Source organism: Pieris napi, chromosome 19, assembly GCF_905475465.1.
Source record: "Pieris napi chromosome 19, ilPieNapi1.2, whole genome shotgun sequence".
Classification (NCBI taxonomy): Eukaryota; Metazoa; Arthropoda; class Insecta; order Lepidoptera; family Pieridae; genus Pieris; species Pieris napi.
In genome coordinates, this window is record NC_062252.1 from 3,721,369 (window position 1) to 3,742,831 (window position 21,463).

Genomic DNA, 21,463 nt, shown 5'->3' on the forward strand with positions numbered 1-21,463 from the left:
TATTTTAAATGTCAAATGAAGGATACAGACATATTTTGCGTCATATGTTACTGATAATCCTTTAGAGCATTTACTGTAAGGTTGCTCTGTCTTCCAAAACAAAATGATTGTTTTGCCCGGAGTCAAATCCAAAACCGTCATACTATTTACTCCTGCTATCAATTCGGTAATTATAAATGTGAGTATTTTCTGAAACATTTTAAATCACAATATAGCGAAAAAAACATGTATCTTAAATACATACCTTCTTCATTGTATCATAATAATAATACCAAGGAACTTCATTGTTAAATCACACAATATTCGGGGCAACAAGCAGTTGGCTTCGATAAAAGAACGCTGCTCTATGACACCTGCAGGACCTTTACGTTGTCAGCCTTAAGCTTAGGTTTCCTAGAAAAGCGGTGCCGTTATCTAACGGCCGTAATATAACGTTGGGTGACGTCACCCATACGTTGTCTATAAATGACATCGGATGGTAGGGGAGCCCACGATGCTAAATGGGGATTTACTCGAGCGTCGTAGAGACCTATTGGGATGCAAAGCTTAGATAAAAAGAAGAAAAAAATGTTATATGATAAATTCCTTTTCATCGGTGGGGGAAGCGGCTATAGATAGTTAAATATGTAAAAAAAAACTGTTGCATGGACATCCTCGAGCGCGTCAGATATTGATAGCATCTATGCCCTACGTATTTTTAATAATGTACGTATGTTAATCTGATCGTTTGCATGATGCGGGTGGTTGTATTTAAGGGTTGAAAATTAAAAAAAAAAAAAAATTATCGAGCGCGTCAGATTTTCTAAGGGAGTGTTAAGTGCACCAAAAAAAAGCTCTCATTCACTAATCTGACGATTTCGATGGGACGCAAACCCACAGCCATTTTCTTAATTTGCAAAAAAAAATCGCAATTTTGAAATACTCAAGCGCGTCAGATTAAGATATATGTGGTTCATCTTTATGTTCTAAACGTACTGTCTCATAATCTGACGATTATCTAGAGGGATTCGCCTGATCTGACAAAAAAAAAATAGAAAAACGGTTCACCTAAAGGGCCATGCCTGCAACTTCCCGCTAATTCCATTCCTGGGCGCTTAAAATTGATATTTTGAGCTCGCTGAGTTCAAAGAAATAACATTTCTATGCATTTGAGCTCTCCCAGCTCGAAAGTCTGATAGAAGTTTCATAGAACACTATTTTTGGAATTTTCAAACCGCAATAACTTTTGAATGGATCAAGCAATTTTCACGCGGTTGGCGGCATTCGACGCAGTTTTATCATCCTCATAAACAATTTTGCAATTTTAATTGATCGAACTACAAATTTCGGAGTAATCCCGAAAAAACACTTTTTCGGGTTTCTTTCGTGTACGATATCTCTCGAACGAATCAACCGCTTTTGACCAGCTTGGTGGCGATCGACGTGGTTTTTCAAGCTCAAAGGCGGATTAGTTTTTGAAATTGATCGATAAAGAAACCACTTTAAAAAAAAATATTTCTTATTTTTTTAAGATTTTTCAAAATTTCTCAAAATCTATCGGTCCGAATCGGTTCAAATTCACAGGAAATGTAATTTTGAGGGAAATATTTAGAACGCCGTTTAGTAGATTCCGATCGGTTTAAGGAAATGTAGGCATCACGCAGCTGCACGCATTTAACTTTATCGACGAATTTTTGTTATTTCGGCTTGCGGAAATCGTCAGATTATATATTTTTCATTATTCTTGAATTATTTCCTTCAAAATAAAAAAAAAATTAGCTACGCTCGAGAATGTCGAGATGACGTTTTTTTTTTACAACTTTGTTGCCCTCCCCTTTTTTTCCGTCACTCTCAAATTGTCAGATTAGTGGAATATACACTTTTTAGGATGTAATTAACTCACCCTACCTTAATCTGACGCGCTCGGGAATTTCTGATGGTCAATTTTTTTTTACTAAACTGATCCTGTCTCCTTCACGTGCGGCCTTATATATGGGCCTCATATTTTGTGGAGGTACTTAACCGGGTACAAGGTATCCCCCTATATATTAATCTGCCGCGCTTTAGTAAATCCCGAAATCCCCTCTTGGGCTCCCCTACCAGGAGTAGGTTTTCTAGAGAACATTGAGTGTCACCGTAACGTCAAATAGTTGTGGTGTCATTTGCATAACGGCCGTCACAGCGGTGATAAACAGTAGTTCAACGTTTTTCGCGTGTAGCGTTGCCCATATTTAATTGACGAGCGAAAATGATTGTTTTTTTGCATTAGGTTAAAATGTAAAGACGGCCGTTATTAAAAATCGTAAAACGACGGCCGTTAGTTAACAGCACCTCTTATCTAGGAAACCTAAGCTTAATAACCGTAAAATCACGGCCGCTAGTTAACGGCACCGCTTTTCTAGGAAACCTAAGCTTTAAAGACGATTGTGGACTAGAATGTGCTTTTTCTATCTGTAGAAACACCACTATCTGCGTTGCCAAATGCTAGAACTATATCTTACCGCTTCTGTATGTATAGGATGTACAGCGAATAGTAAAGCAGCAAGTGCTGCAAACGGCCGCTGCAATCGCGCTATGGTAACGCACGTACGAGCGACGAGCGCGCTGCAAGCCGCATGTAGGACCACATTACTTGCATGCCACCACCAAGGTCTTAGACCGGCTAGCGCGTAGTTTAACCTGCAAGCAAAATAACGTCTGGTTTACACGAGGACAAGTTAGTAAATACTAAATGCGTAATTTAATTGAAACTTCTTTATCGGTTATGAACCGATATATTCAAGCTTAAGAAAAATTTGAGTTGTGTAGATGATGTAAAAATATCGCTGTACACCAATAGCAGATTTATTATCAACTACCCACATACATTTTAAATATGCATGTCATATTTATTTATGATTTATTTACACTTCGTTGCAATAAAAATAAAAGAAACACAAATAACACAAATCAAAATCAATACATCAAAATCAATACATCAAAATTATAAGGAATGCAACGGGCGGCCTTATTGCTAATAAGCGATCTCTTCCAGGCAACCCTAGTTAAAGGGAAAAACTAAAAAAAAGAAACATGATGAGTGCGAGAAGTGCAGAACCAAATACCATCATACCCACTAAGACGGGTGACTGTCCTTATTACCTGCTTTAATTCTATGGCTTACCGAACGCGAATGCTTAGAATATTATTAATTTAATTTAGACGTTGATGTCAGCTCCTGTAACTTAAATTTTTCGTTACCCCGGGAGAGTTCTTTCGCCTGACGCAATTTAATCACCATTGTCAGGTCCTCACATCTTAATAAACGATCCCTGACAACTTGGATTTCGTGTGCCACATATTATACGATGTTTTATTAAATCCACTACGAGTGAAGGAAATCAGAAATGCTTGCTGATTAAACGCGAAGCCGTTATATTTCGGCTTGAAAAACTTTCAAGTAGGTAAATAAGATGTAAATTATACAATAATATGTCGAAACTATCTTTTACAATGGTACAGCCTTGCGATTCTGTAACTCACTTTTCGAACTCTCACAGCGGTTTTTGCAGAAGCGGTCGCTCTCAAATCAGTCGTGAAGCAGTCATATTATGATTTGGCATGGTTTGATAAAACATTCTGGATCCATTAAATGAATCAATAAACTGGATATGATTCGGGCCGATTTTGTATGAACTCCCGATGCATTAATAAGAAGTCATCGTTTTCACGCTTCGGCTGACCCAGTTAGTCAGCCTTTATATTTAATTTCGACGCTGGTCGCGCTTGTTCCATTTTTATTCGGGAATGTTAAAACTGATACACCGATAATTGTATTGAGATAACACTTTCAAGTATGTAACAGATAGTTCTCAATGTAATTTATAACTTTTAAAGACTTTCATCAGCTAAAACTATTTAAATGACACCATGTCATGTTCACTATAACGATTATATGAGTAGCAGAGTTTTATTAATATATCAATTATATGTAAAAATTGTGTTTGGATTTATATTAAATACAATAAGTTAACTTAATTACGGATGAAGTATGTTTTTTAGCTCAGAGACAGTTTTTAATTTCAACGATTATGTCGTATATTTAAAATTAAATGTATTTTAATCTTCGCAAAGTTTAATTGAGTTTAACCATCACGCATTCATGCCAAGAAAACGTACGTAAATAATACTTTGGAATATAGAAATAAAGAAACTTTTCTTTACTATAAAGAAAAGAAAAAGTAAAAAGGCGAAATAAACTGCAGAATGAACGTAGAATTTTATAAGATATTTTCCACCTAGCGATGTAAATTGTGAGAAAAAGGTCTTCTTACTGCGTAGTTTACTTACGCGAAATAACTTACGTATACGTTACGTGAGCTTTTAATTCATGTTAAGTACCTTTATATGAAACATATTTACACAAAACTATTATGAAGAATGTGAAGCTGTTATTTCTCATTTTTAATTAATAATACATAATCTATGTTTATTTAACGACGAAAATTCTTCCCAGAAGTTTATAATATGTCTACGACGATACTTATGACTATTGTTATTGCATTGTATTGTTGTTCTATTTGAGATGTTCTAAAATAATCAAGAGCCTAAAATATTATAGCAAAACTTTCGGGTTTTATATAAAAACTACTGACCAGGCAAACGTCGTTTTGCCATTTATATCATTTATAATAAAAAGTAGGGGTTGATCGTAGAGTGGCGAAAATTAGGGGTTGTATGTATTTTTTAATGCTGTATCATAAAAAATAAAAAAATAAAAATTTATCTAAAAACTAAAAAAAAAATTAGGGGTGGACTACCCTTAGTATTTAGGGGGATGAAAAATAGATGTTGTCCGATTCTCAGACATACCTAATATGCACACAACATTTAATGAGAATCGGTCAAGCCGTTTTGGAGGAGTTTAACTACAAACACCGCGACACGAGAATTTTATATATTAGAAGTATCAAAAAATTAACTTTTTATCAGCTAATCATGAACGCTTTCGTTTCAATATAATAGTATAGTATAAAACGATGTTAATTGCATTTAAATTTCATAGCGATTAAAAGGAAATATGTGTAAAGTTGTGATAGGCATTTACATTTGAATATCGGTATTATTTAGACAGTATGACAATCAGACATGCGACTTTGAATTGCCATAATGCACGGCACGATAGGACAATTTTTTTTCGATATTAATGGTTTAGAACTGACAGCTAGTTTGTGGTCTGGTCACGCGACGTTCGCGGAAGCATGTAATGGTTGACAGTTAACTGATTTTCGCATTTTTTCAACCGATTGAATACATGTATTATAAAGTTAGGAGTATGGCGCCGCTTCGTCTTTTATTCAATACTAGCTGGCCTGGCGAACATCGTACCGCCTAACAGTCGATTCTTTATTTTTTTTAATACTTATTCTGCTAATCGGGACACCGATCTAGCTAGTAAGATAAAAAAAAGAAAGCTGATAATACAACAAATACATTATGTCAAAAAATAAACATTTACCTTCCCAGAACCCCTCCACTAACACTTGAACTTTATGATATGGTATTAAAGTTCAAATTGCCTTTAAATATTATTACGAATATTTTGTATGGGAATATAGAAAAGTGTTGTTTTTAGACTTTTTCACTCAATTTTTTTAAATTTTTCTCTCCGTAAGAACCATCCTCGTACTTCAAGGAATATTATAAAAAAAGAATCAGACAAATGGGTCAAGCCGTTTTCATGTTATGTCGTGACAACGGAAAACTGGTTTCATTTTTATATATATAGATTTATAAATACCTCAGCATTGTCCAGGGATAATTCATATTTTTTAAATAGTTTTAGTAGTATTGGTCTAGTGCTCACGTACTCTCAACGCACGATGTTTAAACTCTAGCCGTGCTCCAATAGATTTTCGAGAGTTAGTACAAGATGTACTAGCTCGTACAGTTCATAAGAAGACCGAAGGAAATATATCTGAGCAATCTAAGGCCAATAAAAAATTAACCGGCAATGTCATTGAATTAGCGATTTAAGTGAAGAGTCATATACCTATATAATAATACCCTTTAATATTTCAAATATAATTAATAATTTACAACCAGTTTCTTAGCATAGTTACGAACCAAAGTAGCGAGAAGTTGTGCGCTTAACCCTTGGGAACACAATTGTTTTACTTTGAAACGCAATAGCTGATCACCTGAAAATTTTCCTTATATATTTGTATTAGTGTATCAAAAACATTTTAATCAATTTACGATTTATTCTTGTCACACAAAAATACCTAAAGCCTTTTAAACCTAAGTTTCGTAAAAATACACTGAGAACAAGGTATGAGAAAAGATAAAAGAGTGTTGATTGGTACGCGATATCTGGCACGAAGCTATTAAAAAGCAATCAGGCATCGTGTTCGACGTGTCCTCGGACGATATGAAACTTCGATGAGCGCCACAGATTATTTACACAGGACACGAGTAGATACTTTATTTTCTTATAGTCACTTAAACCCAAGTATCGTAGTAAAAGCGATTTAAAAATCTCTTAAATGATAAAATAGTCCAGTCAACAATCCCTTATGAAATATGGAAATAGATTTACTCATGTGTTTCTTTATTATTTTTTATAGGTTTTATTATTTAACTCGATACCTGTTTAGTAGACGTACAGATATATTTCATTAAAGTTGAGTTTATATTGTTATCTATTTGTATGTGGTGATATCGGAATATTTTTCTTCACCATCAAACAGGCAAAAGAATAGTAGTACCTAGGAAAAGTGCCTTAATATTCCCTGTGGAAGCTTTGGTGTTACGGGTTGAATACCGTATTTATCCTTGGCGTAAAGTGATAAAACTCAGCTGTAGGATTTCAAATAACTTTCAACGTTAAACGCAAGATATTTACGAGAAATATTTGATTATATATTTAGTAAGATATAATTAAAACTGTGTTGAACACAAATTTCTTCTCCAGCTTAAATGAAATACCCATCTATATTACCGCAGGAATTATAAAGTGCAAATGGCCACTCTATACGATCACATACGGTCTATCCTATCAAAGGCAGCTTGATTGCGTTTTAATAGCTTCTTGCCAGTATATTACAATACCTAACTTTTGTAACTATTAAAGCGACGTATTCGTCTGAGAGAATATAACACATACCGAAAAGGATTTTTTTGTTATTATAAACGTATCGATTAAACTGGTTTGAAAAATTAAAAAAATATATTTATGTAGTGTGTATATAATCTTTGTTTTTACCTTCGTGGCTATTGTGTCTGTATTTTTAGTATTTTAAAATTGAAACAATGTTTTTTATCCAGGGTTACTATTTTATATTCCAATATAACATTATCACCTACTTGCCTTTTTAGTTTTTTTTAAATTTCTTTATTTTACAAAAAAATATAATACAATCATAATAAGTTACATTAGAAAACCGCTGTGGTTTGTATTAATATAACCATAGCAGTCTTGTTTAGGAGCGCGACAAATGCATATAAAAGTAGTTTTTTTTATTTGCTGTTTATGTAGGTTGGTGTTAGGCAATCTAATATGTGATTTGGTAGACCATTTATTAGCCGCGGTAGCAAATACCTCAACGTTCTCTCGCCGTATACGTTGTTGGCTCTCGATGTACAGAGCCGAACTTGAATCTGTTATCAGTATTACAGACACATTATATGTCTTTCCATTAGAGGATGGAACCTTACATATATGCCTCAACATTCCGCCTAAAGATAAGCGTGGCTAGGTTTCACCTAAGCGAAGCTTATCATTAAGTATCTATGTGCATTAAAGTAAGCGTATGTGCTACGCCGTAGACATAACTACTACTTATTGGTCAACGATCCTAATACCCTATAAATATATTTAAAATAATAGAAGGAGATTTTAATAAATTAATTTATTTACACTTTCCGATTGATTAGAGCATGAATAATTAAATTCATTTGCACGAACCGAAAGTAATAGAATTATAATTACTAATTGCAAATCAAATATTTGTTTCATCAAAATTCAATAAACTAGGCTCAGCTTATTTGGGACTTGAATATTGTAATATTATTTACATAACGTATATTAATATTATAGTGTTAGTTTGAAATTATCTATCTATATATAGTGGCACTCCTATTTATCTTCATCAGGTTTGACGATGGATTTTTCTATCTGTACGCACATTTAGGTACGCCAAATAGAATTGTATTCAGTGTCATTTAGGATTCGAACCTTCAACATCAATCCGGACTAACTATTTATTGAGTGCTAGTAAGTAAGAAACTAACCAAAATCTTATATTTCTATTCACAATAATCTTAAGGTAAGTTTTAGAGTAACTACCTAAAATATACCACTTGAAATTGTTACATAATTCAACATTGTACGGCGATTTCTTTGTTATACAATTCTAATTATAATATCTATATAATTACGGTCTTATCAAATATCTACAAATTGTCAATACAAATGAGTACTCTAATATATTACTGTAGTGACAGTAATGGAAAATTCTATTGAATATTTGATGAATTGCCCTTGAACTATGTTCAAACTATTGTAATACATAGGTAGAACTTAATTATAGAGAGTAGTTAAAACAATAATTTAAGTGTTTTAAGTTAATAAAAGCTTCATTATATTTTTGTCAATATAGCGATGAGTTTTAGATTTTAGTTGATTCTTTTTTTTTAATAGATCCAACTCCGAATCATTAGACACCTCGAGCATCCAGATCGATCAGTGGAGATATGCTTGAACATACACAAAAAAAAACTACACGTCGTATTGAGAACCTTCATCCTTCGGTTGCGTTTTTGGCGTTGGTTAAAAATAAATGCTATCAAATAGGTATGTCGCTTTTTTGAAGTGATCCATATATTCAAGGCCTATTAAATAATAACTGTCATTCGAGCTAATAATTCAACTATTAACTTGAACTTTAAATAGTTCAAAAAACCCACTGAAAGTTTTCAAATTAAAACATAATTTCTGAACGAAAGTTTTTAATTCAAAGAAAATCTTTAAGGTACACGAAATCGAATTTGATTATGACACTGTAGTTAAAACGAGACATGATAAAGATAATGTCGTGTTAAGCTACGTTAATTATAAATTGAATGTTCTATTAAGCATTAGAGTAGGTCACAGCGTATTTACAGTATACTATATGCATATGCAAAATCAATAAAAGAGTTAAATATAGATAGCATTATGTATTTCATATAAACAATAAAGCTCTTTCACTCACAATTCAAACACTCTTCGATCTTTAACTTTTAAGAACAATAAATATTTGAAAAAACCAGTGATGTTGGGTTCACAAAATATTCTTTTGACCATTTTTTCTTTTTCACCATTTTTCTTATCAGGCATGTTATCAGCATTCGGTTCCTGACAAAAGCCTGTTGTAAATATTTGAGTGTATACCGTCTTGTCGATGTTTTCCAATACTGTGTTTTTAATACTTCGCTTATAGCGAAATCGGTAATGATATTTATTTACCATATATAATGAATATCCCCCCGTACTAGACTATCTCTAGTTAGTAATTCTTTTTTGGTAAAAGGGATACTCTTCTTTAATAAAATCCTAGAGGCTCTTTTATCTCTGCCTTTTAATAAATTTAAGAAATATATTAAAGAAAAGCTGTGTAAAAAGGCTTACTATAAAGTTAACGATTATATAGTTGATGAAAGGGCCTGGGACTAGTGCTAGACAGGCTACTTCTAATTAATTTGCGATATTTGTTTTAAAATTAGTGTTGTTTGATGATTTCCTATTTTAAAAGAGTACCGAGAGTTTTTAACGCCGGCTTTTTTCTCTCTGCCTACACCCTCTGTCTTCTTTGCCGATGAGTAGGGATGCCTACAAATTCAAATTTAATGACGTGGAATAAGTGATACATGTATCTTATGTTCCATAATAAACATATTTTATTTTTATTTTATGAAATTCTTGATGGAAATTGTACCCTAAAACATTTTTCTATTAATATCCAAGTAAATCATATATTTTATATTAAAAAAGTTTTGAGAAGCATGACAATCGCCTCCGGTCGAAATTCTATACCTAGAATGGAGTGAATACTATTGTATCGACTATATTCATTCAAACGTCACTCATATATGTCAGTACTCACTATGGCAACGACTGGTTACTGATAGTATCTAGTATAAATGATAAATATATTGACGTAAATAGATTTTTTTTTATGAAGATTTGTGTTTCCCAGTTTGACTTTGCTATCTCGACCACCTTAGCTGCATAATGGTCATTTAATTCTTATTCCTGGGTACAATATTTATTCCAGTGTTTATTTAAACTAACCAAAAACCAATTTAAGAGCCCTTGACGAGTCTGAGTCCGTATATTAAAATGTATAACTATCAGCTGCAACGGGTAGCCTCATAAGAATGATCTCTTTCAGGCAACACCAGAAAATCTATACTAAAATCATAAAGTAAAGTTTTACATTAAAGCACTTCAAGATATAAAATCATTTAGTAAGAGTTAGTCTTTATATACAAGAATAAGTTTAGTATTAACATTTACATATATAGACCAAAAATGTATTTATAATTCTCTGGCTGTACCCCGTGGTTTCCTCGTAACGTGATGCTGTTCTCGATAACTGAGTTTCACATAAATAATTATACAATTCCAAACAGTAGTTGGAAAATAAAGCCTAATGAAGCTTACATCTCTTTAAGAATAGTATAAATTCTTTTTGATCTCTTAATTAATTACATCCTGTAGAATCCGTTTTCCAAAGCTTTTGGATTTTAAAACCCCATGTCAGATGATAGAATTGTAAAACCTAAAATAGAGGAAGAATCCATTTTTGTTTTTAAATTGAAACCGTTTTATGATTTCAATTTAATATTGAAAACGCATGTCAATTTTTATATGAACCTCTCTTAACCTTCGTCGGCAATCAAACCAAACTAAATACTAACATGTTCAAGGCGTTTATGGAACTTTTTTAATTTAGTTTAATTACAGTATATCGAAGGTTAGATCCCCGGCTGTACAGTAATAAACTTTTCTGTTTATGTGCAGTCACTCGTACGGTGAAGGAAAATATCGTCAAGAAACTGGCATGCCTTCGACACAAAAATCGACGGCGTGTGTTAGGCACAGAAGGCTGATCACGTTATTTAATTGCCTATTAAAAAACAAATGTTCTCGAAATAGATAAATCTGAGGACTAAACCAAGTTTTTGTGCTGGTTTTTTATAGGCTACATAACTTCACGTTTTGACCAAATTAACGCAAGTGAAACTAACGTTTATAATAAAAAACAAGTAACAGTAAAGAAATATCGTTTATATTCGGCTGATATAGGATAAAGTTAAATTGTCTACCGCAGGCATTTAACCTTTCGATGTTAAGTTTTAAATTGGTTCTTGTACGTCCGCTTGTCTTCGCTAATGAAACCTCTGCGGTTTATTTAATCGTTTCGCGTGCACTTTATAAAGTCTTACTGTATTTGCTGTAATTTTAGTATTCAAAAATCATACCGTCAATGGTCTAGTGGTTAGAACTATTGCAGATTTTACTGTCTCGGACTAAATTTTAAGAACCATATTCCTAACAAAAGTAAACTAAACTGACATCAGTGGGTCACAACCACAGTCAGTGTTTGTAACGTAAACCTGACTGATGAACTTGGCTGTCGACCCTGCACCTGATTTTGCATTACTCCGGACGTGTCGGATATCCATTTTTTCTGTGGTTAGATAATGCAGAGTGCACGTGTGTTTACTTATTTATTATTTATTTTAAGCCTTATCTTATTTCCTAATACAAAAATATCTAATTATCTCATGTGTTAGTGAATATCTTTTACAGTTAGTAAGTACCAGGAACCCTCTCCGGTAAAGGCCTCCTCCAAGGCTTGCCATCTTTCTCTATCCCGAGCTATTTGGACCCAGTGATATAAAGCGTGTTCACTAACACACTTTATATAGTCAGCCTGAAGACTAGCCGTGGCCGAATCGTTCTCGAGAATTTTATACAAAATATTAAACTTCTAAGGAGCTTTAATTTCAACTTAAATATTGATAAAAATCAAACAATTGACACCATTTCAACTAAAGTAATCTGTCTCCTTTTATCATAGCGTAAACACAATTTAACAGGAGATAAAAGTACTTTAATTTAAAGAGTGCAATTTCACTGATTGAGTTTATACAAGCTTATACAAATTTTATAATTCGTTGTTTTTTGTATTGAGGCTAAAAGTTTATGGGTCGAATACGGAATTCGTAAATGCATTTGATTTCAATTGTATAATTTGTCTAATTAATAAATTGTGTAATTTCTCCATCGAGAAATTATTTGTTAAATATTACTAATAAGGGAAGCTATGGTGAGTGGGAATTCAGTATCAACGTAAAATATTTAGGGATGTCGTTGCATATTCAGTGGTAAACTCAAAAGCCCGTTGTCACGCGTCTCTCACGTCATTTGTCACTCGGGACAAAAACTGCGGGACAAACTCTGAACACTCGCTATCTCGTTTACTTAAATTTGAAAAATGGTCAAGGATTACATATAAAAATGTACGATTGTTGCTTTAACAAGGTTATCAAAATTACATGTTAGAATATACACTGATTAATTTAGGTACAAAGTCTCTTAATACACTTTCTTTAACATGTTTCTAGAACAATGAAAAATAATGCCTAACGCATTTCATTTAAAAGCTAGGTTAAAATTATGGTTAGTATTCTTCAATTTTAATTATATAAAACTATAAATTCTGATCTAAAGTGTCATATTTCAAAATATGCTTCAGTTGCCACGTCATATTTAAAATGTACGTTATATAATTTATTTCTTGACTGGCAACAAAATTACACTATGTTAAAAAAGGGCGGAACAAATGTAAATATATATTATTATCTATAAATGATTATTGCTTCAGATGGTAGAAACAATTTTGTTTTGTTTTTCCTTACGTTTATTTTTAAATATGTACTTTCATGTGATGTTTAAAAAATATACAATAAGAGTGAATTATGGCAACACCTGGACATTTGCCCTGTAATATTTTATTGTCTATGACTGCCATTGGTCGCCATTATCCCACTTTCCCGCGCTTTGTGATATAAGTTATGGCTTAGTATTGTATATAGGAAATTAATTGTATTTCGATCGTCGAAATAAAATAATGTCTTTCACGTCAATTCTTTTAAAAATCTATACTTCGGATAATCAGGTCTGTGCCTACAAAACAAAAACACATATAGAAACTAACCCAATTAACGCTTTTTTTTCCGGGATCCAAACCCTCTACTCCGGATTATATGCCATAGGCATGTCGTTGAGAGTATATATCTAATATAACTAAATCATTAAATTCGCTGAATTTTCTTGAGGAAAGGCCATAAACAAGAACAACTGTTATTTTAGTTAAGACTGAAACATTAAAAATCTTCAAATCTCACTCCGTATAAACTAAAATTCTTCTGTAAATAGACACCAATTCATCAATCCATTCAGTGCATTCACTCATTCATCAGCTGACAACGCTTAAAGAATCCAAATGATATATTAAAGTAGGATTTTTCTGTTTGAGTGGCGCTATTGTTGAGAATCCCATGTTTTAATGAAAAACTGCAAATTATAGACGCAGCAACTTTATATCCTTTTTTATGAATGCTGGGAATTCTTCATTCTATTCACATGCGTTTTCGTGAAACTATGGTATTGGATGAATCTGCGTATATAATAAAATCATTTAATATATATACATACAGATTAATCTATATAATTACTTGAAATTGAATTTGATTTAGAAATGGCCTCGGGCGATTGCTTGTGGCACCGTGGGGTTTCTGTAGGTAAGCACAGTAGCGAGTTCCACATAACGAAATAAAAAAAAAGATAATAAAAATAAATTAATTAATTAACTTTACGAATGCAAACAGCATATGGTGCCATCTGTTGGCAAAATAAGAAAGTCAAAGTCCATCGAATCATCAAATATCTGCAAATATGTCACAAAAGTGAGCGATATGGCGGTTTTTGGCATGCAACCTCTAATACTAACGAAATAAAACATTTCTGTATTTTCAAAAAGAGTTATATTAATGTATAATAACAAGTATTATACCTTAATGAAATCCTAAATTAAGTTTAACTAAAGTTAACACGATAGTATTAGACTGTTAGGCGAAACGAAGTTCGCCGGGTCAGCTTGTTATCTATAAAAGGACATCATTATATTTCTTTCCACACAAAAATGTAGAGAAAATTAGAAAGCGATATCATATTAGTTCTCAATATAATTATGAGTGATAACCTAAGGTTCATGACAAACGAAATTCGTTATGTGCAACGTAATGCAGTGCAAATTCGATCAGAATTTGTATTAGAGGATTCCCGACACGCGTCGAACTAACGAAGCCTCGCCAAAGTTTCCAACCGTTCAATCGCTCCCAGAGAAATCTTTTACGCGAGTAACTCAGTGAAATTAGCATTAGTTAGAGTTGTACTGGGATGATTAGGAGAGCCTTGTGAAGACTTTTAACGAATTGAAGAAGTGGAGCATTCTCTGATAATTTGACCTTACAGTTTTCATACTTCCAATTTTGTTTTTGTATTTAAACTTTATATATAAAAAACAAAGGTTCTACAATCTCTTGGTTATCAGATTTCTGTATCTTGCCAAGTCGGCGATCAGTCTTGTGCCTGTGTGTGTCAGATTTTCACCAACTTTTATGGGACTAAAGGCCGATTTACATTATCTTAGTGTTCAGGAGAGTGGTTTAGTACAACTTGAAAGGCAAGTTCTTTAGCGTAGCGTTTACTAAAGCAAGTAGCGTTTACATGTTTCAACTAAAGTACTATCCTAAAGCACTCTCCTAAACACTAAGATAATGTAAATCGGCCTTAAGGCACACCGGTTTCCTTACGATGTTTTCCTTGAGCGTACTAGCGAGTGTTAAATGCGCATAGACAGAAAATCTATTTAAATAATCTGGGATCGATTGACCTCAGGGATGAGAGTCGCACGCTATGCCACTAGGCCAACACTGCTCCAAAGCTGTATATATATTAATTACTTTATATTTGGTAAACATAAATATACTAAAAGATATAAACCATCTCTGAATTTATAAAACACGTACTTTCAATCTAAAGTTTAATTTAAACTATGTATTTCCTAATTCAAATTTAAATCCATGAAATATTCTTTTATCGTTTTAAAGTTGAATGCGTTTAACAGATAAAAGAGAAATTAAAGAGTACGACGACATGCACTAGTTTTATCGACAAACTTCCAAAACCAGAAACAAAAAATCCACTTTTCACTGCAAAATACGACATTCGCTTCTAATTGGCCGAGAAACAGACGGCACTTTTTAAAATTCACACCACGTCACCACTTTAATAGCGGCACGCAAATTTACCCTTTATCGAGGAGGACACAAAATCGAGTTTAGCGTGGAGGTATTGTAAAAGTTTTCCTGTCTCTAAAACGGGAACAAAACAGCGCACTTGTCATAGTAAACGCGTACATTTGAACCGCGAAGTTGAGAAATGGTGTTACTTAAAACTAAATTGCAGCTTGAAACTCTGCGGTTATAATTCACTGGCTTTGCCGCTATTGGAGTTCATAATTTTTGCTTTTAAATTTGCATATAAGATATATTTACTGACTTATTCATCCTACACTACACGACATTATACGTAGTTATACCCCTACCTCCTCCGAAAATAACGATAATTGTATTTATTTTTGTATTATGTACATATTTTCGTTATATTAGTTTGTTATATTTCAGCGTGCCTCATCCCTGAGGTCGTGGGTTCGATCCCCGGCTGTGCACCAATGGACTTTCTGTCTATGTGCGCATTTAACATTCGCTTGAACAGTGAAGGAAACGTGAGGAAACCGGCTTGACTTAGAGCCGAAAAGTCGACGGCGTGTGTCAGGTACAGGAAATTGAAGACCTTCTTGCCTATTAGAATAAAAATGATCATGAATCAGATACATAAATCTTAGGCCCAGACCTAAAAAGGTAGACAGGTCTTTTTGTTTTCTTTGAATGTTAATTGTTCCAAAGTAGACATTAAGTTTTTGAATAATTGCAATCAGCAATATCGTTATCACAACCAAATCTTTGATTATTAATCGAGTTAAGAACTTTTATCACAAGTTTCGACCACTTACGTTTAAATGTTAATAATGTAATCGGGATGAGCCCGCATTTAAATACATCCAAGTATTTGAAAGATAAATGAAAACAAAACTAGTTCTGAAATAATCTTTAAATCATTCTAATATACAAATGCGGTTAGAAGCAATACAGTAGGGTTATATAGATCGTTACCATACTCAAAAAGCTCACGTATGTCATCTGAATATACTCACTGAAGTCGATGTATGGCCCAATCTCTATCGAGAATTGGTGGAATTTTTCACAGCACTTATTCCATCTATACACGTAGGCGCGGCGCGTGTTCCACGAATGACTAATGATAGGACCATGTCAAAATAGATTGCTGTTCTAAAATATGGTAAGAGATTCGAAAAGCTTTTGTTAAAATATCAATGTTTTCTCTATTGATTTCTATGTCATATGTTATTTCAATTACTTGCCATTCACCCTCAATTTGTGATGCAGTTTTTTTTAATGTAATCTGCCTATTGGTTGGATATTCAGAAACTTAGACATCGAAATCTACGTATATCTTGTTTATCAATTGTTTTTGTTTACTAGAAAATAATGGCAGTAGTTAATAATAGCTTTATTTTTTTATAATAGTTACTATGTCATAAAATGCCGGCAACGCACTCGCGATCTCTCTGGCATTGATTGAGAGTGCGGCGGTCTCACTTAACATCAGGTGTGCCTCCTGCCCGTCTGCCCCATGTTCTATAAAAAAATCCTCAAGGTACTCAAAAATTAATAAATCAATAATTATAAGTTTGTTTAATTCTAAAAGACATGCAGTATTTTATTGGTATAGTTTTAATTGAAAATTCTGGGTACATTAGGAAAATCAACAATAAAGCTCAGTAAAAACTTAAATGTAAGTTCTCTATGCGAAGCTCCGTTTAAAATTCAAGAAAATAGTTATGAAGTTAGTCGACATTTTAAAAAGAATTCTTAAGCTACGCCAGCTGGTAACATCATAGTCATCTCGAACTTTGAAAATATATTTAATTGTTTAAAAGCCTGTCTTTTGCAGGACTAGATTTTACATAAATATTTAATTTGGAATTCGAAGAATTTTTCGCAATTGTGTACGATTTAAATTTGAATAAATTTACCTATTCTTTTTTGTATTTCAATTTTGATGTTAGAAGTAATTTAACTAACTTGTTTAAAACACAAAAAACTAAATAACTATCTGCGTAGGGCTTATATTAGTGGTAACGTTTCTTAAGAGACTTACATCAGGGAACTTAAAACAATATTAATATAATTAAAACTATTGAATACAAATACACACACAATATTAGTTTTTCCGTTGATAAAAAATACTCCCAACTTTTATATTTTCCCGAAGTGTGCAACCCTAATGTTCGGCGGCATCTGGGCCACTTAATTTTATCTCCAAGGCTTTTTCCCGATACTAGTTTCGCTGAAGTTATTTTTTGTTCAAGAGTAAAATATTGATAGAGTTTGCGACGTGTCATCGAGAACTTTGTCTAAGTAGTCGAGCTGTTTACCTTGTTTTGTCTCTTTTAGAAATGTCGTAAATTATAGTTGTCTGTTCTATAATAGTTTGCTAATATAACTAAGAAATTTATATTAATGTGTTTATTTAATATAATTTTGCGTAAATAATATTTCAAACTTGACTGATAATTATATGCCATGTTATTTTTTGTTGATTTATAATTTCTTTGTTAGATCTTCTAGCAATCTTGTACCTACCACGAATATACATATTGCACTAGCTTATTACACGATACTTGGATGGTTTCTTTCATTTCAAAACTTAATATATCTCGTATTGTCTTTGATTGACATAACTTTTATACATTTAAATTAAAAACTTTTTTGAACGGATTGAAGTTATGTATTATTAAATTTACAACTATTTAAACACAATTTTTAATTTATCCGACGTTTCGCGTGCTTTACAGCCTGCGTGGTCACGGTGACTGAAGACAAAAGATGTTGAATGTCAAAAAGTATCACAGCTGCAGAGAAAGTTGCATTATCTGTATTTATTTCCCCGGAGTTGGTATCGACTAAAAGCCGATACCAACCGGGTTTTGGCAAAATGTTTTTGCCAAAACCCTCCATCTTTTAGTCGATATATATATATACTATACTATACTATAACTTAGATAGGCACTTGGGAGACCTGTTTGGATATGGTCTGCCATACAACTCGGCTCTTCTATATCGACAATAAAATAATCATTGTAAGTTATGCGTATGTACGCATGTGCGTCTCTCTATTTGGGATACACACATAAGCTTGGATCTAATATATGTAAAATATACCTTTCATTATAGTATTACACCTTAATTAACTCGATAGAAATAACAAAGCATACACAATTTATATAAAACGGAAAGGACAAAATGATTTCAAGCGTAAAAGTGTTCAATTTTGACCCGACGGGACCGCAAATGTGCCACAAAATTGCACTAAACCACAACCTGCGGACCGGACAATAGACATTAGTGTAGTTTAGTTTATCGAACGATATAATGACTATAATTTTCACCGTTAGAACATTCATTTATTCAGATTAATTTACTCTATAGTGTGTTTAGTAAGATTTTTACAGGTATTTGTTTTTCAAGTATTTTTCGGGGTTGAATTTAGAAATCGGTAACCCGAATCTGATGATACTGATTATGCAGAAGTGCGGTTGACCTTGATTGGAACACCTCCAAGTGATTTTTGCTACCGGAAATGCGTCTAAGTATTTAAAAAAAAAATTAAAAGTTTGAGCCCTTTTACCCCAAGGACAGTGAGTAGCAAACGGCAGTCACATTAATGTGTCTATTTCAGTGCAGATGGAATAGCAATCAGCCTTCTGCATCGTCCAAATATTTGTTTTAAAGTAAACCGTCATGCTATACGTAGCATCAACCACTAATACGTTTGTCCTAAAAGTTTTTCGCCAGTAACTTAAAATACCAAGTGTGGACATGAAGCACTGTAAAACTCGTCTTGACAATATCTTAATACAATAAAATTATTATATATTACTTGGAATTAAGGATATATCAACTTTCAAAAAGTATAAGTTCAAAAAACATGGAGAAACTGAACTAAATAATGATGCTCTGTGAAAAATATACATAGAGTTTGTGGAAATCTAAAAATAACTAGTAAAAATGTTACTGATTAAATCAGTGGTTTCACTTAGCTCAAATGAAGGTTGACACGTAGGCTATATCTTAGATGTGACGTTTAGTCGACCGGAAAACTGTGTTACGCTTTATACGCTGTGGTTCCACGTCTCCATTTTGTGGCGGGAAAATGTTTTTATGATACAGTAAGATAATATTAAATTGCGCTTAGGTTATAGATATTAAACGCACTGAACATATAGTAGATACTTTAGCAATAATAGTTTCCACCTCCAATTTATCTTTATAAATATATTAGCTGGCCTGGTGAACATCGTACCGCCTAACAGTCGATTTTTTATTTTTTTTAAATACTTATTCTGCTAGTCGGGATACCGGTCTAGCTAGCAAGATAAAAAAAAGAAAGTTGATAAGACAACAAATACATTATGTCAAAAAATAAAAATTTACCTTCCCGGAATCCCTCCACTAACACTTGAACTTTATAATATGGTATTAAAGTTCAAATTGACTTTTACGAATATTTTGTATGGGAATATAGAAAAGTGTTGTTTTTAGACTTTTTCACTCATTTTTTTTAAATTATTCTCGAGAACTAAGAATAAGAACCATCCTCGTACTTCAAGGAATATTATAAAAAAAGAATCAGACAAATCGACCAAGTCGTTTTCATGTTATGTCGTGACAACGGAAAACGGGTTTCATTTTTATATATATTATAAGATTAGGTAGAGACGAGAAATCATCATAGTTGATTTGATTTATTTAAGCGAAACAAAAATTCACTTTCGCATTTCGTATTATAATATAGTCGCCGATACATTAACATGAGAACCAGCCATAAAACGAACGTAATAACCACATATAAAATAGAAATTCATATATCGATGTAAATGTATACAGTTTGCGGTTTCACTGGCCGAATCAGCAGGACTAATTTAGTACTGAGTATGCTAATATTGGCTCATGTGGAACTTTCTCGAACGTAAATGAATATTAAGTTTAGACTTTGATCGATTTTCCACCACTACTGGAATTTCCTTTGATGTAATTAATGATATTAAGTAAATAATTCGTGATGGTATTTATAATAAATGAATTATACGGTTGTTTAATACGTTTAAACATAACTTTTTTAAATTTCATAAGTCTGGACTGTTTTAGTGTTCATTTAATAAAAATTAACGATTTGCAAAAAACATTTTAATACAGTTGCGTAAAAAGTGGCGTATTGCAGGGACGTATAGCGTTCGGGATGTGGGCTATAACATACACATTACACGTGCTTTTTCTTAACCTTTTCCGAACTCGTGCGTTGTCTTTCCCAACAGCTGTCAAATTAATGTATATTAAAAAGAAAAAAACCAACCACTGAAAAAAAATTATAGAAGATTTTATGATTCATGCAAATATATTATGAGTTAGGTTGGGTTTCATTTCATGTCATCTCATTAAATTTCATTTTCATTTCATATCAATAAAAAAAATCTACTGAAGACTTGGCTGTATAGGCATTGGGCATAGTTCCCTTTGCCTACCCAGAAGGGGTGAAGAAATAAAAAAAAATCTCTGCTTATATTCTTTTACGGTTGGCGCCATTTTCCCAAAATGTTCTTTGCGAGTTAGCTGTTTCTTAAATTATATGTTAAATATACATAAACAATCATACGAAATTAATAATAGTTGGTCTCAAACAGTAAATATGCAACCTAAAACTTCCTCAGTTACTATAAAACACTGTACCAATTTCAATGTAGGTATATGACTTAGCCATAATATGTACCAGGTACCTGTTGAAAATAGATATTTGACTGCGTCCCCTCTTCATTCCCCTTGCCGGTGACAACTTTTAACATACAATTTTCCTTAACGGTAGCTATTAATAGTACAAGTTAACGCTAAGAATATAAAATCGTTTTCCTCTTCCAAACAGCGTTATTACCCAATAAAGATTCACCTCGCAACACAACCAAACGATTTGCGAACAAACACAATTACCAACATTAATTATTTACGTTCATTTATAATGTAACGACACGGACCGATAAATAAATTATTGCCTAACATTTTATTGGGGCTTCGCCAAATTAATTTGAACCCTGGCCCAAAATAATAAGCCCCTTAATGGGTACTGCTAAAGGCTTCAACTGGTTTACCAACTTGTGCCATTTATTATGAAACCTCGACCAGAGGTTATTCA

At 32.9% G+C, this 21,463-nt stretch overlaps 1 protein-coding gene across 1 annotated transcript in view; it reads right to left on the reverse strand.

The window, feature by feature from the left end:
* LOC125059368 (protein O-mannosyl-transferase TMTC1-like) overlaps positions 1 to 21,463 on the reverse strand; it is a 119,295-nt gene that overhangs the window by 21,482 nt on the left and 76,350 nt on the right. Inside the window, exon 3 of the mRNA XM_047663766.1 lies at positions 2,481 to 2,658. Within this exon, the coding sequence (XP_047519722.1) occupies positions 2,481 to 2,658 (178 nt within the window). The remainder of the gene's footprint in view (positions 1 to 2,480; positions 2,659 to 21,463) is intronic.